At 38.2% G+C, this 22,179-nt stretch overlaps 1 protein-coding gene across 6 annotated transcripts in view; it reads right to left on the reverse strand.

Moving 5' to 3' along the window:
• Positions 1-474: 474 nt before the first annotated feature.
• The window catches only part of stard13a (StAR related lipid transfer domain containing 13a), a 58,119-nt gene continuing 36,414 nt past the window's right edge, over positions 475-22,179 (reverse strand). For 5 of the 6 annotated variants that reach the window (XM_060895584.1, XM_060895581.1, XM_060895579.1 and 2 more), the window contains 12 exons: positions 17,277-17,358; positions 15,500-15,563; positions 11,579-12,873; positions 10,980-11,150; positions 9,375-9,534; positions 8,192-8,390; positions 7,882-8,095; positions 7,497-7,611; positions 6,777-7,046; positions 6,378-6,595; positions 3,907-4,083; positions 475-2,278 (listed from right to left, as the gene is read on the reverse strand). In XM_060895584.1, the coding sequence (XP_060751567.1) occupies positions 2,161-2,278; positions 3,907-4,083; positions 6,378-6,595; positions 6,777-7,046; positions 7,497-7,611; positions 7,882-8,095; positions 8,192-8,390; positions 9,375-9,534; positions 10,980-11,150; positions 11,579-12,873; positions 15,500-15,563; positions 17,277-17,358 (3,083 nt within the window). In that variant the 3' untranslated portion in view covers positions 475-2,160. The remainder of the gene's footprint in view (positions 2,279-3,906; positions 4,084-6,377; positions 6,596-6,776; positions 7,047-7,496; positions 7,612-7,881; positions 8,096-8,191; positions 8,391-9,374; positions 9,535-10,979; positions 11,151-11,578; positions 12,874-15,499; positions 15,564-17,276; positions 17,359-22,179) is intronic. The other variant, XM_060895580.1, reaches the window with a different exon arrangement.

Here is a 22,179-nt window from a genome sequence, read left to right on the forward strand (position 1 = left end):
CAGACAAACAAGCATCTTGTAAGCAAAGCATTTGATTATCTGATCATCAGAAAGAGATTTAATTAATTTATAGTTGTATCACTGGAAACAGCACCAAAAAAATGAACTCTTTAGATAGCAAACCCAAATGTGCAGTGGTTTTATGGGTGTGTGACTCATACAGGAGTGTAAACTGGTAGCTTTTAGGTGCTTTTCAAATCCCCCAGGTCAGCTTGGCACAGTACACAGCTTTTCCACTGGCTGTATGCAGCCTTGCAGTTAGTATTCATGGCACCTTTCTTCTTCCTGCAGCTTTGGAATCTTTTTTTGGAGCCTGACACCAGTGACATACACTGCTAGGTAGCTCACATCCATCTCACAAAGATGTACACACTCACTCACTCACTCACTCACTCACTCACTCACTCACACACTCACTCACACACACACACACACACACACACACTCACACACACATACAATTACACCACAATGGAGAGGCAGCCAACAGCGTATATAATTTTGGTATTGCATTATTTTCAACATATCAATATGACACGAGAAAAACACAACAACCTATAAGCAACAGAAGCAGATCAAACTGCCAATTAGCATTACATATGTACAAAATATACTGTAAAATATGTATATGTACATTTTTCACATACACATGCAAGTATATACATTGACACAATTAGTTCTAGCTATACATTATTTAAAAATGAACACAGACATGCTTCTCAGAAGCAGTGAAATGGATTAATGTCCTAGACATTGTATAGCATGGAATAATAATAATAATAATAATAATAATAATAATAATAATAATAATAATAATAAACACTTAATGTTTTATTTGGATCAATGTTCATGAGTTAAATTAGGATTGGTATAGTATATGCATGAACATCTGCAGGCAAATCTAGCTCTAAGAATTCAAAGCTGGTGGCTTTTTGGAACTGTGTTCAGTGTCGTTCCAAATCGACTAGTTTTCTTCTCATTCTCTGACTATTTAAAGTGGCTGACTTTGGTAAAAATGAAATACTAGTATACAGGGATAAAACAGTCTGAAATAGTTATACTATTTACATTATAATATACTGGTACAGATGATGATGCCACCAACATTGTTTTTTAAACTTAGTGGACTTTAAAAAAACTTGATGTGACGAGACATATCTTACACTCTGACATGGTAAACTTTTACGATTGGGATTTTCTTAATCGTAATCTCTGCAAAGCATTTAAAAGCACCTGAGCTATTGTTTCAATGAGAAATGCAACAGCAGGAGTGTTATATTAGTGCAACACCGAACATTTAATGAATCTCCCTTATTTATTCTGGAAGGATTGAGCTGAGGTGATAGTGAACGCAGCATTGCATGCTTTAGCATAATCTAATCTACATGTGTTAGTACAGTATTATGCTCACCAGACAGACATCTGCAGGAATTAGCACCTAGACGTGAACGCCTAGACGATGTGCTCTGCATGTATGAGCACAGCTGAGATGCTGCAGAGCCTCGTACCACTTTGCCTCTGGCCTTTATTTCCGATTATCACTTCGCTTTCCTAATACAAAGTTCAACAAACTAAAACTACAAAGCTGGCAGTTCTGACTGTCCAAAAATAAGTGCCCTCCTTTAGTTGTATGCCTGTCAAAATATTGTATTTCTGTGAGTTACATACTTCAGATAGCATTAAGTCACAAGGTCCACATAATACCACAGGTCCAGTTGTCTTGACTAGCACTAGAACTAGATATTTCACATAAGATAGAGGGTTAAATACCTTCACAGGCCGTTATTTCTACCTAAGCATTCATGAGAATGTATCTTGAGGCATTTTCATTATAGCTATAAAAGTTTCATCTTTCTTGTATTGCCAGCACTGACACTTACTAGAGATCCACCTTTACATCCGCATTCAAATAAACACTTTACTACTTTCTCACCTTTCTCTCATAGCTGCAACATACAAAGATTATCACATGGTCCAAACCCTGATTCAAATCCTGATCCCTACCCTGTTTCTGTCCCTGGTCCTAGACCAATCCCTGATCCTTGTACAAACCCTGGTCCTAAATGTGATCCTTGTACAAACCCTGATATCAGCCCAGTTTTTTTAAAACCCTGATCCAGGTTCAAACCCTGGACTCCAGGCTGTACTCTATAGCCAGGCTCAGATCTTGGTCTCAGGGCCATCAGGATCCATAGGTTGAAAGGAGTTGCGAATTCGTGCTGCTTGGGCAGCACATATATGGCCGAAGGCTTTGTTGTACCAGTCCGGAGTCTTCCCCCTTATAAAAAAAACACAAAAAAACAAGACCATTATTAAGAGGATTTGACTCAGGATTTGATGCAGACTGAAAGTAGACATGGACTAAACAGTGTTTCCCACAGGTTTGTAATATACTCAGGTGGGGGTTGGTGAACTGAAGGTTGGGTGTATCATGTTCTATTATGTTTAATACTCAGTACCTCCAGGATTTCCAGGATTGTGGCAAAAAATTTTCATTTTGCTGCAGTTTTTATCTTAATTTTTTTTATACTTGAATTTTCAAAATTTACAAGCATAAGATTCTTCTTTTAAAATACTCATGCTCAATGCACATGAGTGGAAGATTGCTTTGATGAACATCACATGATGAATCTTGGCCCAAATCTGCAGGAAATCAGCGGTAATTTCTAAATGTTCTGGAATTTGCTTAATTTCTGTCTATATTGTCTGACTGTCTGTCTGTCTGTCTAAATGATGTCTTAAATGCTGTTTACCCAAGTATTACTAGGAAATGCTAATATTTAACAAATCCTAGTTTGTTTCCTGTGATTTTTCTCTTTCATTAATTAAAACTCGGAAAAGAATAATACTTTCATTATAAAAAAGTCACAAGTGAAAACATTTTTATAGTAACATCAGCCTAGGATTTCCTTACATAAGATTATAGGAAACCAAATATAAGCTTATTAAATCTATTTCTAGATTTTGAGTTTTGTTCTAGTGACAAATAATTTAGAAAATTTAAAGCATTTATTTACAGAAAGAAGCAAATTTATTTGTCAATAGAGTGACAGACTATTGACTAATTTATGAATAGCTTTATACATTTTATATTGGGTTCTTTTATAATTTTCATGATAGAAATTACTAGATAAATCTGACTAGAGTGATACCTCGAGATACGAGTGCTCTGACATACGAATTTTTTGAGATACGAGCTGTGATTCGACCAAATTTTTGGCTCGAGATATGAGCAAATTTTTGAGATACGAGCATCCGAGCCGCCGCCGCCGAAACAAAGATCCCCAACAACCACGTGTGCTCTGTTTCCCCCCCTCAGCTTCCCGCATCTCACTCGGTTAAAGCCGCCTTTCCACCGCACGCAACAAATGACGGCCGATAAACAGGAAGCCATTCATTTCCTATGGAGAGTCGCTCTCTTTTACTACTGTATGTTTTTATACAATATTTGTCATTTATAAATACAGGTACTGTACATTTTTCATATTCAAAACACATAAACAAAACAACTGGAGTGGAATTTTGCGAGCTGGAACGGATTAATGGGATTGCAATTTTTTTTGAGATACGAGCAATTTGAGATATGAGCAAGGTCACGGAACGAATTAAACTCGTATCTCGAGGTATCACTGTATATTCAAGATTAATTTGATTATTATTTTTTTGATTAATTTTTGGTCGGTTGTTGCACAGTGAACAGTGCTAATGTACATACTGGTGGAAATGTTTTTTATAAAGTGTACATTTATGCTATCAATTGTAAGCCTTGTGTGCAGGTTAGTCATTTTAGCTAGTTTTAACAGAATGATCTCAGGTTTTCACCCAGAAGACAGTTATTAGCTTGTATGCTTTCTATCACGCAATATCACAATAATTGAACTATTTTTACTGATTAGAAGCACCTACTTGAGGTCTATTCTGCAGATGTGTGTGAGTCTTGACTTTCCAGACCCACAGGGCTCAAGCAGGTAGTGTGACTCCAGAATGATGCCCCGAACCCCTCCCATAGGTGCACTGTCCTCATGCTCAATGGAAACTGCCACTAATGCACACACACCCTTTGGTAGGTCCGTCTGCCACATCCTAAAGTAAAGAACATTTACATATTTAATGAAAAATAAATTCCAATCCAAACATCATCCAAAAATAACATCCAAAATCTGTTAAACACTGCTGCAAAAACATGAAAGCGAAAAACAAGATCTATACACCGATGAGCCATTACATTATGACCATGGGATATGAACACAGTTGCGATGAATTGGTGCACTGTCAGGGATTGTGTACCAATTGTACACCAATTGTGTTGGGATAATGGGGCCTAAAATGTCCCAAGAAAACATTGCCCACAGTGTCACCTCCAGGTGGCGTCCGCCCAAAAGTGCATCCAGGTGCCATAGCCTCTGTTGTTAATTGGCGTATCCATGTTAATTCATCGACATGATGCATCAGGAACCTTGATTCGTCAGACCAGGCCACTTTCTTCCAACCATCCACGGTACAATCTCGATGATCTCGGGCCCATTTCATGCGTTGTTGCACAGATAGCATGGGGACCCAACTGGCTCGACGGCTACACAGGCCCATACACAGAAGGCTGCAATGAACTGTGCACTGTGACACAATGCCTTGGTCACCACTGTTGTAGCTGCTGGTGATTTGACACACTGTGGCCCTGCGGTTGCTGTGAACAATGCGCAACATTCTCCGCTCCCCTCTGGCATCAGTGTGCCATGGACGACACACAGCTGGACAAGGGTTCATCGCTTGGCCTGCCGTGCACCAATTTTGATATGTACTCAGAACAGAGGCACGTGAACCACCCACAAGTCACATTGTTTCCAAGAGTGAAGTTCTGAGACTCTGTGCCAAAACAATTTGTCCTTTATCAATCAGCAGAATTTCCTATTCTGACACCAAACACTCTACTGACTGAAAGCCAGTCCTTGGGTGGTATATGTAGTGCTCTATGTACTGCACATGCTGCACTGTTCATTTACCAGGTGCGTCATTACTGTGGTCATAAGGTAATGGCTCATCAGTGTATATGCACATATGCATACATACAACACACTCACCTTCATAAACATACATACAAACTAATTTCATTACATCTGGGATTTTTTGCCTTTCTACACGTTTACATGGATTTCTTAGAAAATCCAAAAATGTGAGTTTTTCTGTCATTTTACAGTTTATGAAAATGCATCAAAAGTACTGTTATAAAAGCAAGGAACAAGTCATAATTTTTGGGGAACCATTTGAAGTCAGTTTTAGACTGTTTGATAACATGACAGACTGTTTCTCCATGACAGATTATGCAGTGAGGATTTTGACCAACTCACTTGCAAATCATGAAGATAACACAGATGGTGGAAAACCGCTTTGCACTCAAGTCTCTCTCAGTGAACAGTTAATGACTTCAACAAGATAGACTTTATTGTGAAACTAGAATGAAGTTCCTGCTAACACAATTGCAATTTTTGACTAGTTATAAAAGAGAATTAATAATAATCACACTCTATAGTGTCTCTCAGATGAGGATGGCTTCCCATATGAGTCTGTTTTCTCTCAAGTTTTCGTCATCATAGCACTTTCCCTGTCACATTCACATCTCGCTTGCTTGTTAAGAGTAAATTTCATTTTTAATTTCTATCCTGAATGTAAATATTTCTGTAAAGCTGATTTTTGAGTCCACTGTTGAAAAATGCTACACAAATTGAACAGCGTCGAATTAAATTGTATTGCTACGTTCTGCTTATGTCATCAATCAGCACAATCCTGGCTTGTGTAGAAAAGTTTTTCTGTCCAACATGGTATTGCCTCTACTGTATTTGTAGCTGTCCTGTGAGCTTTGAGTAATTCTATGCTTTCAGTTCAATTTAGTTTCACTTGGATAACACTTTTAAGAATGAACATTGTCAAAAAGCGGCTTTAGAGAAATACCTAAATTCAGAATATAAATTCTACATTTTTTATTTTAAATTTTAAATGCATTCATAATGCAGAAGCCAGAGGCAACGGTGGCAAGGAATAACTTCCTGAGAAGATAACACTATGCTTTTCTCCTAATAGTGGCTTTTAGATGGATATTGTAGTAGCAGAGATTAATAAAAAAATAATAAATACATTTTGGCACTTTTTCATTACCTTTGACTCAGTTTGAAGGCAGTGGCAATAAATCAGCCATCAGTGTGCATATCACATGATGTGTTCCTCGGCTGTATACTGACTTAACTCTACTCGACTGTAGACCAATTCAATATTTTACAATGTTTTACAACAGCTGAAGAAATGAAATGAACTAAAGCTTAATGCATACATGGAGTAGATAAAATGAAATAGAAATACATGTACAGTATAGAGGTCAACATTACCTGAGTACCACAAAGTCTCTGCTGGGGTGAGGGGCCATGCTGTTGAGAGCATACTGATACACTTCAGTCTGTTTGTCCAGTGTTTCCAGAACTTTCCACTGCAGGAGGTCATTGTCCCACAGATGTCGCTCTCGCAGAACCCGGTTCAGCAGCACAGATGGTGGAGCCTCTACTTCAACTGAGATTCGCCAGCGCCGCAGTGGAGTTCCATCACCTACCTGAGAGAGAGAGACGTCAATGTGTAGGTGTGTGACTGCATCAATCCGAAGATCAGCCCGATAACTACTTTATTTCAATGATCTGCTATTTGCACAGCTGGCTGTATGCTGACTGCATTTCTATGCCTCTCTAATTTTTCCTCACAATAAACAAATAAAGCTGAACCAAAGTGAAGCGAACCTTTTTGTATGCAAGCTCCACATTGTCGATAGTCGGTTGGCTCGCCCAGCACTTGGCCTTATCTCTGGCTTCTTTTAGCAGGTTCTGAATCAGTCCCTCCATGTGGCAGCGATAGGAGCCTTCCTCCTCCTCCTCCTCCTCCTCATCTTCTTCTTCATCTTCTTCTTCCATATTTGGCTGTAGCTGTTTGCAAAGGTCATCCAGAGGGGGCGCTAGTACCTCAGCCTCTACATATGAGTTCCTTGATTGAGCAATCATCTCCTGAGGGACCTGCAAAGAACAACAGTGATGTGATTCATATCCTGTCAGGAGGAAGCCTATATTCAAATGCACTGGTATCCATACTGAGACAAATGCGCAAACGTTATTTGTGCTGAACCACATTGTAACATATGCACATTAATCCTACCTCTTACACTTTCATCAGAAGAATTTTATGTATTTTCAGAACATTTTTCTTAACATCATTGATAACCTTTGGCTTGCTCATTAGGATATGTGTAAATTTTAATCATTCTAATTTTAATCAGAATTTTTATTTTGCTTCGAGACAATGTCGAGTGAATTGAAAAGATTTAGATATACTGTTAGTGACAGTAGCAATATCCGTGTTTGAATTCAAAAGCATTTCTTTTTTATTTTAAAGCAGAGCCAGGACTTATTGAGAAAAAATAAAACAAAGGTCTTATTTGTCATTGAGAGGTTATTAAGAGGTCTAACCTCAAAGAGTCGGTTGCACTCGGTGATCATGTGGGCAAGCCCCTGAGTGGCAGCAAGGTTCTCATTAAGGTCCTTCTGGTCAGGACGTCCTGTGGCGTACTTCTTCTGGATTGACCTGTGAAAAAGAAGTTATTTAATTCTGCTATAAATAACTAAAAATATATTTCCGTCATGTTCAAGAAGATAAACTGTACAGATACATTCGTAGTGAGATAAAATACCACTATAGTTATTCACCCTGCCTTCTGAAGCTAACTTTGATTCTCCCAACACTCAAGTAAAGAGCCACATCAGATTTAGCTGCCTCAGGCTCCTAAATAAAACATCACACACTTGAAGGCTAGATTCAGAAATCGATTTCGAAAATAATATGCCTGCCTGATACCTTGGTGAAAGGTTGTCGTTCTTCATAATGTTCAGATGAAAGAGAGATGGGGCGAGGCACACAGCCAGGTTCATCGGTGTCATCTGATTCTCTTCTACAGAGGAAGTGACATCACTCAGGAAACACAGCAGGGTCTGCAGCACTTCACGGTTCTCATCTGCCATTAGCATAATCGCAGCTCGCACTGCCTGCAGTCGCTGCTCTTTAGGGACTTCTAAAGCAAAAGACAATGAAAGAAAGAGTAGCAGATCCATGAGATGCTTTCTTACATTACGCTGTGTGTGTGAGAGTTGTTTTTAACCACACTTACGCTGATATATATGGAGGAAAGTCTCTCTGAGTTTGTTGGTAAGCAGTGGCTCAGGAAGGTCTCGAAAAAACTGCTTCACCATGTCGGCCACATCATATGCACACTGATCCTCATAGTCCAAACACTCTGGAGAACTCTCACACATATGTCTCAGAGCCTGGATCCGAGACTTCACACCAGACTTACGGAAAAGCCCCACCTGAGAACAGGAAAGCCTTGAAAACGAGCACACTACAAAATCTAGATCCATGACACATACAGCTGAGGTCATTTATATATGCTTTGCAAAATATTGAAGGGATATTTGTTTTAATTTGTTTTTATTAAGTTCTGCCCTGAATATTAATCCACAAGACACAAGAATAACCGAATATACACAAAAAAGGTTCAGAAGATTGAATCCTCTCAATTCTTAATAATGTGTGTTGCTCCTCATAAATGAAATCTACTTTTCCAGCATATTTGACCCCTTACTAACAGACGCTATATGATTTTGAGAGCCATCTATTCATACTGAGGACAACTGAGGGACTCCTACACAAAAAGTGCAAACATTCGCTAATGCTCAAGAAGGCAAAACAGCACATTACAAGAGGAAGTGTAAACATTTGAACAAGATGATCAGTGTAAACTTTAATTATTTTGGTTAAAGATTGTTTATTTTTCATTTAATACCATTTAAGTCCATCAGAAGATATTTAAGTTATGTTTGCCAGACTCCAAAATAAAATCAGTTTACACCGATCATACTTTTCAAAAGTTTTCACCCCCATGGCTCATAACGTATTGTGTTGTGTGTTGCCTTCTGAGGCATCAGTGAATGGTTGCACCTTTTTTCCTAACTATGAACAGATGGATTTCAAAATCATATAGCCACTGCTGGAAAGATGTCAAATGTGCAGCTGATGCTTTAACAAAGTTTTCTGAAGTTTAGGTTTTTCAGTTTAACTGCTCAGGACAAACAACTTATGAACAACTATAAAAAAACAAAAAATAGTCATTGATCCTCCAGATTACATCACACACATTATTATTGTGCCTTGTGGACTATATGCAAACATGATGTTAAGTGAAATAACTTATTCAGAGAATAACTAAATGAAAACAAAAGGCAGATTCTGCATGGTGTACGTACACTTATGAGCTTGAGTGTAACGGCACTAAATGACTTGATATACTGTACCTGGTCGAGGCATTGCCTTCGGAGGTAGCGTAGTGCTAGCTGGAGGCAGAGAGGTAGAGGTTGGCCATAGCGCTGCACATGGACAACCAGAGGCACACCATACACACCCTTATCCCTGTACTCTGGTCCTTTCATCCGCTTCATGAACTTTGGCACTGACCTAAGAGAACGGAAAAGTACTTGAGTGTTGGTGTACAATGGGAGGTGTGTAGATTATTAAACTGTTGAGCTGTCCTTTTACTCTGAACTGCTACTAAGACTAATAAGATTGCAGTCTATGTTCTGTAAAAGGGAACTGTAAAGAGAAAAGGGTGCTGCTGCACAGGTTCATTAGTATGTAATGAGTCTGGTTTTGAAGATGTGTGTGTCCTCTGTTTACTGATTCCTTTGCCTTAGCAGAGAACGTAGCATGTTGTCAGAAGTGTAAGTCAGTTAAAAGACAAATGATTTAACAAGCGCGTAGCTCAGAGAGGGAAGCAGCTACAGTAAAGATAAAGATAAAAATATAGACCAGGCAGCTAGCATGCTGCTGCAAACATTTGCAAGAGTTTCAGGTGAATGCCTTAATGCACGCTGCCGGCAATCATGCCCGAAGTCATATAAAACATGCTACCACTGTCTGACAAACAGAAAGATTCCTGTGACACAGCTGCATTCATGACACACTGTGTTAAGAAGATGAACATTATCTTTGAAACGCTTTAACAGAAAAAATCAAGAGCCTGGTGAGAGTCTTGAGTCTTTTATACCAACGGTACATATGTTGCATGTTCTTTTGTACATAACTAACCTAAGCAGTTAATGTAACAGTCTTCAGCCTGGATTCCGACTGGAAAAGCAGCATGACAGGATGTGAACGTAGATAACTACAAACAACATTTTCTGTCTTCATCATTGTTTCCACTACAGAAAATGTATTATGGCTACACTAAACTATAAACACTCCAAATTTGTCTGCGGTTTTAGTTCTAGTCCTTAGAGGTGGCAGGGCAGGATTAATGTATGAGAAATGAAAAATGTTTCATTGTAAAATATGATCATAGTGTTTTCATATATTCATTTGAACATGCTGCCAATAACCATTGTTTTTAGACAAATCGAATAATTGATGTAATTCGGTAGGTAATCTCATCCAGAGAAGTGTTTTGGTTGCTTTTTAGAGTAACCAAGAGTGTGTTGTGTTTTGAAAAACATCTTTATGCTATTGTAGATTGTCTGAACATAAAAACAAGCTAATCTGGCTAATAATTAGTGTAACAGGAAGGAACTATTTTTCCAGACCTTCCACATCATTAAATATAATTGTTGGCATTTAGTATAAGAAAAATAAACACTTTGGTCTGTACCTTTAAAGGAAAATAATCAATGTGGAGAGATTATGTTGGAGTTTGTAGTGGTTTTCCTATACCAGTACAGCTCATCATGTTTTAATTGTCTGTCTGTCTGTCTGTCTGTCTGTCTGTCTATCTATCTATCTATCCATCCATCCATCCATCCATCCATCCATCCATTGAAATAGATAGTAAGAAATAAAAAATGATCTTAGAGCTACTGTACTGTTAAAATCGCTCACATTACTCTGTATATAGACACTGAGTCACTCACCACGTCCAGCCATGCTTATTGGACATCGAATATTTCTCCATGATGGCCGTGAGGCGGAGCAGTGAGAACTTCTGCAGCAGGCCTAGCTGGCCCGCTGACTGGCTGGAAAGCTGTAATGAAGTTCCTGATTGGCTGAGCCGATTAGACATCCTGAAACTTGGCCACCTGAGACTACAGTCAAGAAATATATAATACATTTATTATACAATTGTATAATTATACATTTTTAAAAATGCTTGAAAAAAACTACATAGAAAAATTTTTAAAACACAGTGCCACTATTAAAAAAATACTTAATTTTGATTTAATAAGCCTGTGGTTATTCAATTGTTGCGGAACTGATAGTGCTGTGTGTTTTGTTTGCCAAGTAACAAAATTTGAGAAAAGACAAAATAAATAAGTAATTCACTATAAATCATACATATATAAATATAAATAATAATAATAATAAGTATAGAAATATACACACTTAAATTAAAGCAAATAAATGGAACAAAAGATTTCATGTGAGTGTGTATGCATGTGCTTTAATCTAACCTTAATATGAAATTCATGAAAAAAAATCAAATTTATTCAGCTATGATGGAATGATCTCTTACCGAGGCCGTGTGAGCGACGCCCCAACCCCTGAGTCCCGGCGCTCTCTTGTGCTTGAAGCATCTGTTTCATTCAGAGACACTCCATCTCTGTCTCCATCACTAGGTGTCTTCACTGAGGTTCCTTCAAAATCCAACATGATCTGACTGGAAGACTGGGCATCTATCATTTCACGGTCCTGCCCCCTATCACCCTCACCTTCCCCCTCAGGCAGCACATTTTTGGACCAGTGATCCACGATCTGCTGCAGGCCGTTCACATGCTGCAGGATGTCATCAAGGTGCGGGAACAGGTCCTCCTCCTTCTCTAGGTCCATTAGGTCTCCAGTGCTGGCATACAGGTGTGAACCAGGAACATTATCATAAATGCTAATTCGGCTGCTTCGTGGACGGCAGCGTGTCATGGGTCGGTTCTCTCGCCCTGCCCATTTCCTGTTCCTCGATGGTTGATGCTGATCTGATTCTTCAAACTTCCACTTCCCTCGCTCTCCATTGGCTGCAGTCAAACTCTCTATGGACAGTGCTTTGGGAAAAGTACCAGGCTTGTGGTCCTTTGGGACGTGTACCATCAGATCCTCAAAGGAGTGAAATTGGTTCCTGTGATTATTTTCTACTGATGTTCTCCGCTGGCTGTCATGAGGAAGCACATTCAGATTTTCCAGATACATGCCTGCACGCTTGCTGGTGTTGTGTGTTTCTGGAATATGCTCCTTCATGTCAGGTGTGCTCTCAGTGCTTTCACCTGTCTCAGATTGGCTGGTCTCCTCGCTTGTAGTGAAAACAGATGGGCAGTTGCTAGCAGTGGGTGTGTTTTCAGTATCACCTAAGTTTCCATTGAAAGTAGGGATGCAGCGTCTTGTCCGTAGAGCCTCTGGTTCACTCTGTAAAATCGGCCCACTAATTGTCATGGAACGCCGCTCTGGACACGCCCGCAATGCCCCCCACGAGCGTCCCAGTGTCTCCATCCGCCGAAGGAAATCCTTGGCACGTGTGCGACTGTGTCGGCTGTTCTTTGCAGGAAGCGTGTTGTAATGAGGCAAGTCTTGGTACTGGGGCATACTAAGTGGGCTGAGGGACGCAGACTCTGGCATGACAGACAATGATTCCTCACTATGCAGCGAGCAAATCTCAGGTTCGCTTAGATCGGTCAGGACACTCTCACTGCTCACAGTCCTCCGCCGATCTCTTGCCCCCAGGATGAGATCGATGTCCTGCAGGCGAGACCAGCGCCGGCTGCTCCTCTCAAATGTCCATCTGTTGCTGATGGCCAACAGGTCGTCCTCGTCCGAGTCCTCACTCTGCAAGAGAAAAGTGTGTGTATTTATCCACAAGAAGTGTGTGGAAAATAAATGTGTGGTGGCTCTGCTACACTATGGAGGGCATTTTGCATGAGTTCTCAATGAAAGGTTTAACAAATAAATGATGGACTACAAACCAGATTTCAACCCAACTGAACACCTACAGTATGTGAGATTCTGGACAGATGGTACACAGCACTTTCCAATACAACAATGCAATCCAATACAATCGACAACAATTTGGAAAAATGAACTGCATTTCCCCTGTACAGTGCCAGAGGCTTGGAGAATCTGGACCAAGGTTAGTTGCATTCTGGAGGACAATTTATGTATTTTTAAATTAGTCACCTGTCTGTATTTGAGAGTCTTAAAGTGATAATTGTTTAACCTACAGAACTCACAACAATGGAATATGAACTAATGCAAAAGGGGAAAGAGAAAAGAACCTGGTCCATTAGTCTAGCAACAGCACAGTGGCAACAGAGATGAGAAACTATATTGTTATATGAAACCAAACTGGGTAAAAGTAACACTTTCTTTATGTCAGACGAAACATATTTTACAAATGATTGATGTCTGAGTACAGGCTCACAGAAATCATTTATTCTTTTTCATTAATAGCTTTATCATTTTCAGGGTCACTGTTAATCCAAAGCTTATCATAGAAGCAGCCAACAGCCTTTATTATGCTAAATAATATGATGGTGCTCACACTGGTCCTGTTTCCTTTGTAAATCAATATGTGGTGTGTTATCTACTTAATTCATGTATCTAAAAAACAAACATTACAATCTTTGTTCAGTGGATATTATTTAATGTGCATCAAAACATCCTCAACATGTTTGCCATTTCATTGTGATCGCAAAGAGTCATTTACATTTATGGCATTTGGCAGACACTCTTATCCACAGTGACTTACATTTTTATACAACTGAGGGTTAAGGGCCTTGCTTAGTAGTGGCAGTTGGTGGACCTGGTATTCAATCTCACAACCTTCCAATTGGTAGTCCAACACCCTAAGCACTAGTCTTCCACATCCCTTCTCACATATGATGTTATCACAACCTCACTGACAGCTTACTGATCTGGCCATGAGAGTCAAGTAAAGTCAAGATTTATGTCAAGAGAGTGATTTCAATTCGGTCTTCTTTTGTCAAACATAATATGAAGCATTTTCTTTTGGAAGATATTTTGCTAAAAAAGTGTTCATTCACCATATATATGAAGACATTTGGGACACCCTGCAGTTCCAGTGTAATTATATCACAACAAAACGCACAATGATGTTTAAATAATAGCTCAATATTACACTATTTTATGAAAGGCTAGTGTTAAAATGTTTTGTATAAGACTGCCGTAAACAACGATGGTAATGGTCATGTATAAATTTACTTCTAAATCAAAAAATACAGTATCTCACAGAAGTGAGTACACCCTTTTTACACTGAATACAAGCTGAGAGATACTGTAATAAGTAGCTTTCAAGTAGCTTTACTTAAAATGAACTAGTTTCCCTATTCAATATCTTTCATTTTGAACTTAGGAGAAGCTCAGACTAGTTGGGAACTTCATAAAAAGGCTTCTGAGTGAAGTTCCTCATGAAGTTGTTTGAGGAGTAACCAAGAGTGTGTAAACGTGTGCAAGGATTCATTTATCGGTACAGATTATTTTGTTACATTTAAATTTCAAATCATTTGAATCTCAGTCAGTGCAATGATTCCATTCTTCTATGCCTCCTATGAACAGTGTGTCCAAGTGTTTTACAGGTAGTGTACGTATAGCTCAGTTGTAGACTGAACAAATACAAACACACAATATGATATGAATTTTCGTTCTTATGATGAATGACAGTAATATGACAACATTGTAAAAATATTTGTGCGGCAGGTAATCGTAGCAGTGTATGTGGTATGATACTCTGGGCTCCGGCTTTGCTGCCTTGCTGCCTAGCGATCAATAGAGTGCAGTTGTCTCAGTGTTATAGCACATATTTTTTCTCTGTGTTTTGCTCCGTTATCATTGCCATCCTCAACTTCTGACAACCAAGTAAACTTAGCCATCAACAAAATAATGTTGTTGAAGTATGAAGACATCAGGCTGAATCTTGTTGAGTACAATACGATATGACACTTCAGTGCATGTATGATAGCTTTAGTGATTACAAGTTTTTATAGCAGATAGGATTATTTACTGAACAAACTTTCTATTAGATTGCATCATCCAAATCTACTGTGATTTGTCAAATTATTACAGTATACTACCTCATACTGATCAGCATTCTCCTGTTTAGGGTAGGTCATGGTTCAACTTGCCATATTTTCTAGTTAGAATTGGGTCATTGAAACTCATCTCCTTCATAACTTGGCGATTAGCGGTATACAGTATATAAAACACATAAAGTACTTTTTGTCAGTCTAAAACTGACAAAACACAAAATAATCAGAATCAGTAAATCTGAAGGAACATGGAGAGAACATGTGAAACTACTAAATAAAGTGCTTGCAGATAATCATTAGTGTTTAAAAGTAAGTAAATGAGGTAAATTTATGATGTTCATTTATATACTGTAGTAACCACAGCCAACATCTATAGCCCTGGACAAGAACATGGTAATTTAGTAACTTACTTTCTTCTTAGGAAAGCCCACATCCAGTTTCATGGAGGCACACTTGTTTAGAGTTTGAAGACGCCTAGAAAAGAAATGAGAGTCCAAGCGTTAGTCACTGAAGCATCAATTCACCCACAAAGAGAGTCAATGGAAAAGAGATAGTGCTGTGCAGATCTTCCACACAAAATCGCATGAACCTCATCTAGCCACTCCTACACTCAGGTGAAGGAAAACCCATACTAGAGATCTGATTGGATGATAGGATAAGTTGGGGTGGGTCTGTCAACCAGGATTCCCGCTTTCTGTCAGATGGAAGGAGAGCTGAGAGAGTGGGGAGGAGTTGAGTTCTTCCTCCTCTTTGAAGTCACCGTTAAGCAGGCTTTAACATTCTAATCTGTCTGATCTTCACACCAGGAGCAGGGCTGTCCACTCCACAACACACACACACACACACACACCAAACCCCTGCATTTAAGACTACACACCCCTCAAGTAAAATGGCAGAATTTCCAGACACATTATTTCACTAATAAAACATTGGCACCTCCAGCACGTCACCCCACAAACATGTCCGTGACATGTGCCAGTTAACACTCTTAACCTCTGCATCTTAACACCACGGATTTAATGTCACATATATTTTCCTGACTGAGATTATGAGCTCGATGGAACCACTTCAGGCTTATTAAACATCAGGAGCCCTGACTGGCACAGTTAGGATGAGAACATGCCCAGTGCTCTGTGATAATCATCACCATTCCCACAGACTGCAGAGCTCAAACAAAATGTGTGAGTGTGTATTCTGTGACAGTGAAGCTTTCAGCTCTCGCTCTGTCATTACTGTCATTAGAGAGGGTACTGAACCTGCTAGAAAGCCTCACAGCTATCACTCACTCACACATAGACTCACACACAAACACATGGACAGCCATCTGTTGTGTGGAGTGTGGAGCGCCAGCCCCAGGCCCCCCGAGGCTCCCTCAAGCCTGCAAGAGGACATCAGAGTGAGCTCCAGAGGGGAAGACATTAGGGATCAAAGCAGCAGAAACAGGGACAGACTTTATAGAGGACACAGGTCAGACAGCTCCAGAGGTGGGGTCGCCACCTAGGGCCAACTCAGGTTTTCCCGGGAATGGAGAACTCCGAACACCTTCCCTTGCATCCTGCTTCCAATCTTTTCTTAATAAGTTAATTTAATAAATTAATATTAATAATAAAAAAACACACATTCTTCAAGAGATAAACCGAAAACAAGGTCTGAAGAAGTTCAATCATAAACAAACATGAGCTTAACAAACATGTTTTGCCTCAATAGGATTTAAAATTCTTAATGTGCATGTTTATGTCGTCTCATTTTACAAGATTGATGAATAAATATCTCAATCTGACTGCAGAGCTACTTTAACAAAATAATCCAATTTACTCTCTTTCCCAAGACACTGTATTGATATTATTCAATATGCCTGGTCTCTCAAATATGAAACTTGGCCAGCGGGTTCACATTAGCATAACATTAGGTAGAAATCTGATATCAGAATTTATTTATTTATTTACTGATTTATTACCACTCAAATCCTCCAGGGGCATCAACTGAGCCACAATTACGGTGGAAGATTTTCCATCTTAACCAACAGATTTAACAAATGAACATAATTTATGTTCAAACATTGTAATAATCAAAATATGAAAACAGTTATCAAGCCCTAAAATGCTAGAAGGAATGGTTCTATGAAAACACACACACACACACCCAAACCAGATGCATCCACTTGACACTTGAAACAATGGCTCTTACCTGTACAGAGGCTCCACCAGATCTTTGTCCAGGAAGTCATGGTCCTTTTCCACAGCAGTTATGTCAATAGGAAACTGAGAATCTAGAGAAGAAAAGAAATGCATACTGTATTACCGGGTTGTAGAAATGACATCTTATTACAAAAGGCAAGAGTCTGTAGAATCAGAAACCAGTTAAACTGCTCTTTGTTATGGCATTTAGCAGAAGCCTTAATCCACTTATTTATAATATATTTATCTCATTTATAAAACAGCCACTAGGGGATAACGGCCTTGCTCAGGACCACCAATTGTTGTAAATTCTCTGAATTTCCAGATCCATTGTTGGGAGCTGTATTTCATAGTCACAGACTGCAATAATCTTTTGTTTCTTGTGCTGAATTGTTGTTCATCACCTGTATTTGATAAATCACTTTAAAATAATAAACATTATTTTTACATTATTAAGACATTGTTCCATTTGATTTTTTTCTTCAAGGTTTAGGAATTAAAATCTCAATCTCAAAATTTAAAAACCTCATAACTCAGACTGCAAGGTTTGAGAATGCCGGAGCATTAAGGGGCGGGATGTGGTAGCTCAGTGGTTAAGGTGTTGGACTACTGATCAGAAGGTCATGAGCTCAAATCCCAGGCCTACCAAGCTTCCACTGTTGGGCCCCTGTATAAGACCCTTAATCCTCAATTACTCAGTTGTATAGATTGAAATGGAAAAACAACAACAAAAAAGTAAGATACTCTGGATAAGGGTGTCTGCTAAATGGCAGAAATGTAAATGTCACATTCTTGTTGCTACTTGCCTATTTATTTCCTCTGTGTTACGCTTGGCTTTACAGAGTCCTTGTCTTTTCTTGTTCTGCTCAGTTTGTTATTTTCTGCGTTCCCTGTCAGTTTCCTGGTTTTTCTGCCATTTATTTCCCCTGTCTTGAGTTTTTTCGTGTTGTTAATAAATCATGTTTCTGTTATCCCTGCATTTGGGCCTGGTTTTATCCCCGAAGACACCTGTTTTGTGACACTAGATGGTTTCCATTTTTTCATTACTTTATCATGAATTCTAGAATATCCATTAAATATATATTTGGCTCTTATAAAAGGCTTGTGGAAGTTTATGGAATTGTTGTTCATCACCTGTATTTGATAAATCACTTTAAAATAATAAACATTATTTTTACATTATTAAGACATTGTTCCATTTGATTTTTTTTCTTCAAGGTTTATGCCACCAATTTCTTTACTATAAGTATAATTTGTAATTTTATAACTTAAAAACACAAAAAACAAACACATGATGCCTGTTAACAATTGTCCGTAATAGCTGGGACTCTTCCCTACCTGCACACTAGGGGGACATTCTGGCAGTTTTTGTGTCTTGTGTATCACCTGTGTTACTGTAACCCTGCCCATCCCATAGCCTGTCCTGCCTCTGCACACCTGTTCCTTGTGTTTCAATGATCGTCACCCCTATTTATGCCGGTTGTCTTGTGTCTGTTTTTTAGCCTAGTCCTTGTCTCTTTTTGGCTGTATTTGTTTGTCTGTCCCTGTGTTTTGTGTTTCCAGTTTCCTAGTGTTTCAAACCATTTGTCAATTTTTCTTTTAAATAAACCCCCTTTACGTTATCCCTGCATTTGGGGCTTTTTATCTAAGACACCCCTTTTCCCTGACAGCAAATATTGTTTGGTATTGAAATAGACAATATGTGCAAATGACTTTTTTTGTCTACAGTTTTTCATTATTATTATTATTTCTGTCATTCTTTTAAAACCCCATTAACATCCTGGGTCAATTTGCCCCGAACAGAATCAAAAGATCCAAAGAGTAAACACAAATGTTAAATCATGTTTTAATAATGAACTTTCAGGCAGTACCTAGTTGCAGGAGTGAGTGCTAGAATTTTGGAAGAATTTTCAGGCAAATATGAATGATCTTCTTTTTTCCATGCAGGTTGCATTGTAACTTGCTAGCTTTGTCTAGCTTTACACTTAAAAATGACATTTTCTTTACATAACCCAGTCAATGTGTGGGTTATTGCTTATTATCACCACTTAAACCACTGGGATGTGGAACATAACAAGCCAGGATTTGGGTCTGTTTAGCTGCTGCAACAAACGCCGCTGACGCTCTTGGTTGAGAGGTGAAGCAAAAGACCCTTATTTCTCACTTGATTTTGTGTGTTCTGAGATATAATCCAGTATAACTAACATGTTAACAAGTGAAATAAAAAGGAGGTGTAGGGTAAACTAAATTAAGCTAACTCCACCATTAATCTGTGGTGGAAAAAGTGTTGGTTATCTGGTTAGTTTATTTCCTTTCTGTCTGATAGTGACAGTGTTATTAAGACAAGTTTGTTATTTAATTTAGATAGCTAACATAGCTAATATTTACATAACATCATGTATCATCACATAAGATAGCTCTAGCCAGCTGAATAGAAAAGCAAGGATCATTTTTGAAGTTAAAATAATGGAATTAAAATCTCAATCTCAAAATTTAAAAACCTCATAACTCAGACTGCAAGGTTTGAGAATGCCGGAGCATTAAGGGGCGGGATGTGGTAGCTCAGTGGTTAAGGTGTTGGACTACTGATCAGAAGGTCATGAGCTCACATCCCAGGTCTACCAAGCTGCCACTGTTGGGCCCCTGTATAAGACCCTTAATCCTCAATTACTCAGTTGTATCGATTGAAATGGAAAAAAAACAACAACAAAAAAGTAAGATACTCTGGATAAGGGTGTCTGCTAAATGGCAGAAATGTAAATGTCACATTCTTGTTGCTACTTGCCTATTTATTTCCTCTGTGTTACGCTTGGCTTTACAGAGTCCTTGTCTTTTCTTGTTCTGCTCAGTTTGTTATTTTCTGCGTTCCCTGTCAGTTTCCTGGTTTTTCTGCCATTTATTTCCCCTGTCTTGAGTTTTTTCGTGTTGTTAATAAATCATGTTTCTGTTATCCCTGCATTTGGGCCTGGTTTTATCCCCAAAGACACCTGTTTTGTGACACTAGATGGTTTCCATTTTTTGCATTACTTTATCATGAATTCTAGAATATCCATTAAATATATATTTGGCTCTTATAAAAGGCTTGTGGAAGTTTATGGAATTGTTGTTCATCACCTGTATTTGATAAATCACTTTAAAATAATAAACATTATTTTTACATTATTAAGACATTGTTCCATTTGATTTTTTTTCTTCAAGGTTTATGCCACCAATATACGAATATCCATTAAATATATATATAACATTTAGAGCAGAGAAGAGGAAGACATTTGGCTCTTATAAAAGGCTTGTGGAAGTTTATGGAAGCCTGTGTTTTCCAGTTTTTTTTCCCATGACCCTTCATTCCCTGTGGAAAAGAAACTACAGGCTGGAAATAGCTCTTCTTGGCCCTCGAATGAACTGAGAGGAAAAACCTCCCAGCTTTTAAGTGAGAGGACACAGCTGTGTCAATGCTGCCATCAAACCATTCAAATTTGCTGACAGAGGAACAATAAACTTTACACCCAACAATTCATTTTTCTTTGTTCTACCAAAATTCAGTTATTAGAACTCATTTCTCAAATGATTTGATTTGTTTTTAGAATTGTAGAAACTAGACCCATGAGCAAACAGCTTCACCAAACACCAACAGAACTCCAAATGACATCAAACAATATTGTGACCCACATGTTTCTTTTCAGCAAGTTTGGTGACAAATGAGTACTACATATAAGAGGAAAGCACCTGATAAATCTGCTAGAGGATCTTTTATGCCTCAGGTTATTTTGTGGCTGATATTTCTGTGGATCTTGTGAAGACTGATGACATCATGAATGAAGTACAAAGTTTCACTTCAAAACCTTCTTGTCTCTGCTAGGAGGATCGAACATTATACTGTATGTAGATATACAGTAATGCCAGTTGAACAAAGAAATGGTTAAAGCAAGTCAGTGTGTTGTAATGATAATGATACTCACTTTCTAGTCTTTTAAATTTTAGTTAACAAGGACAAATCATTTTAAAATCAGTGTTAAATAAAATCATTTTTTCAATTCAATTTAATTTATGTTTGTAGTGCTTTTAACAATAGTCTCAAAGCAGCTTTACAGTAGTATATAAACAGAAGAGAATATATATATATATATATATATATATATATATATATATATATATATATATATATATATATATATATAGCAGGATATATGATCATTTGAATTGCAACTGAAGTCATTTTTTATGAATTTCTGAAGGTGAAGATCATTTTACTGCACATTTTTTATAAAATTGGGAGGAAGGCAAATAGTTTAAAAACCCACATTCCTTTGCATTTGTTTTGGGTTTGTTTTGGGCTGCAATACAGCATGAAGCCATACTGGATCTTGTATTGCAATGTGTTAGCCTAGCCTTTCTGTTTTCATTAAACTTTATGCAAATTTTAGCACCATTCTTATCATCTTTTTAAACTTATTTAGGGGAAGCAAAACTATTCCACATTGCTTTTGTTTTTGTTAACCCAAGAGATTCAAAGTAAGTCTGATTAAAGGTTTTCTGGCAGTTTTAGGGATGTTTATAAGCTCATTCATTGGACTCATTATATGATTGTACACTAAAGTGTTTGCTTTATACAGTAGGTTGAAAGTCAGTGAGATACAAGTATTAAACTTGACCGAGCTGTTTTCTAATTCTTGAGTGTGTTTCTTTGTTCAGTTTCTGTACAGACGGAGATTCCTATCACTTCCAGTACATTAATCAGCCTGTTCATCTGCATGGGAAAGTTGAAGTACTTCAACAGGATATTGTGCTTTAATTAAGTGCTGTCATGAATATCTCCTTGATCTTGTAATATGGATTGCTATATCAGCACTTTTGACGCAACGTGTGCAGACGAACAACATTGCTTTGTTAATTAGACTCTTGTCATAAAACTAAAC

This window comes from Tachysurus vachellii, chromosome 20 (genome assembly GCF_030014155.1).
Source record: "Tachysurus vachellii isolate PV-2020 chromosome 20, HZAU_Pvac_v1, whole genome shotgun sequence".
NCBI lineage: Eukaryota > Metazoa > Chordata > Actinopteri > Siluriformes > Bagridae > Tachysurus > Tachysurus vachellii.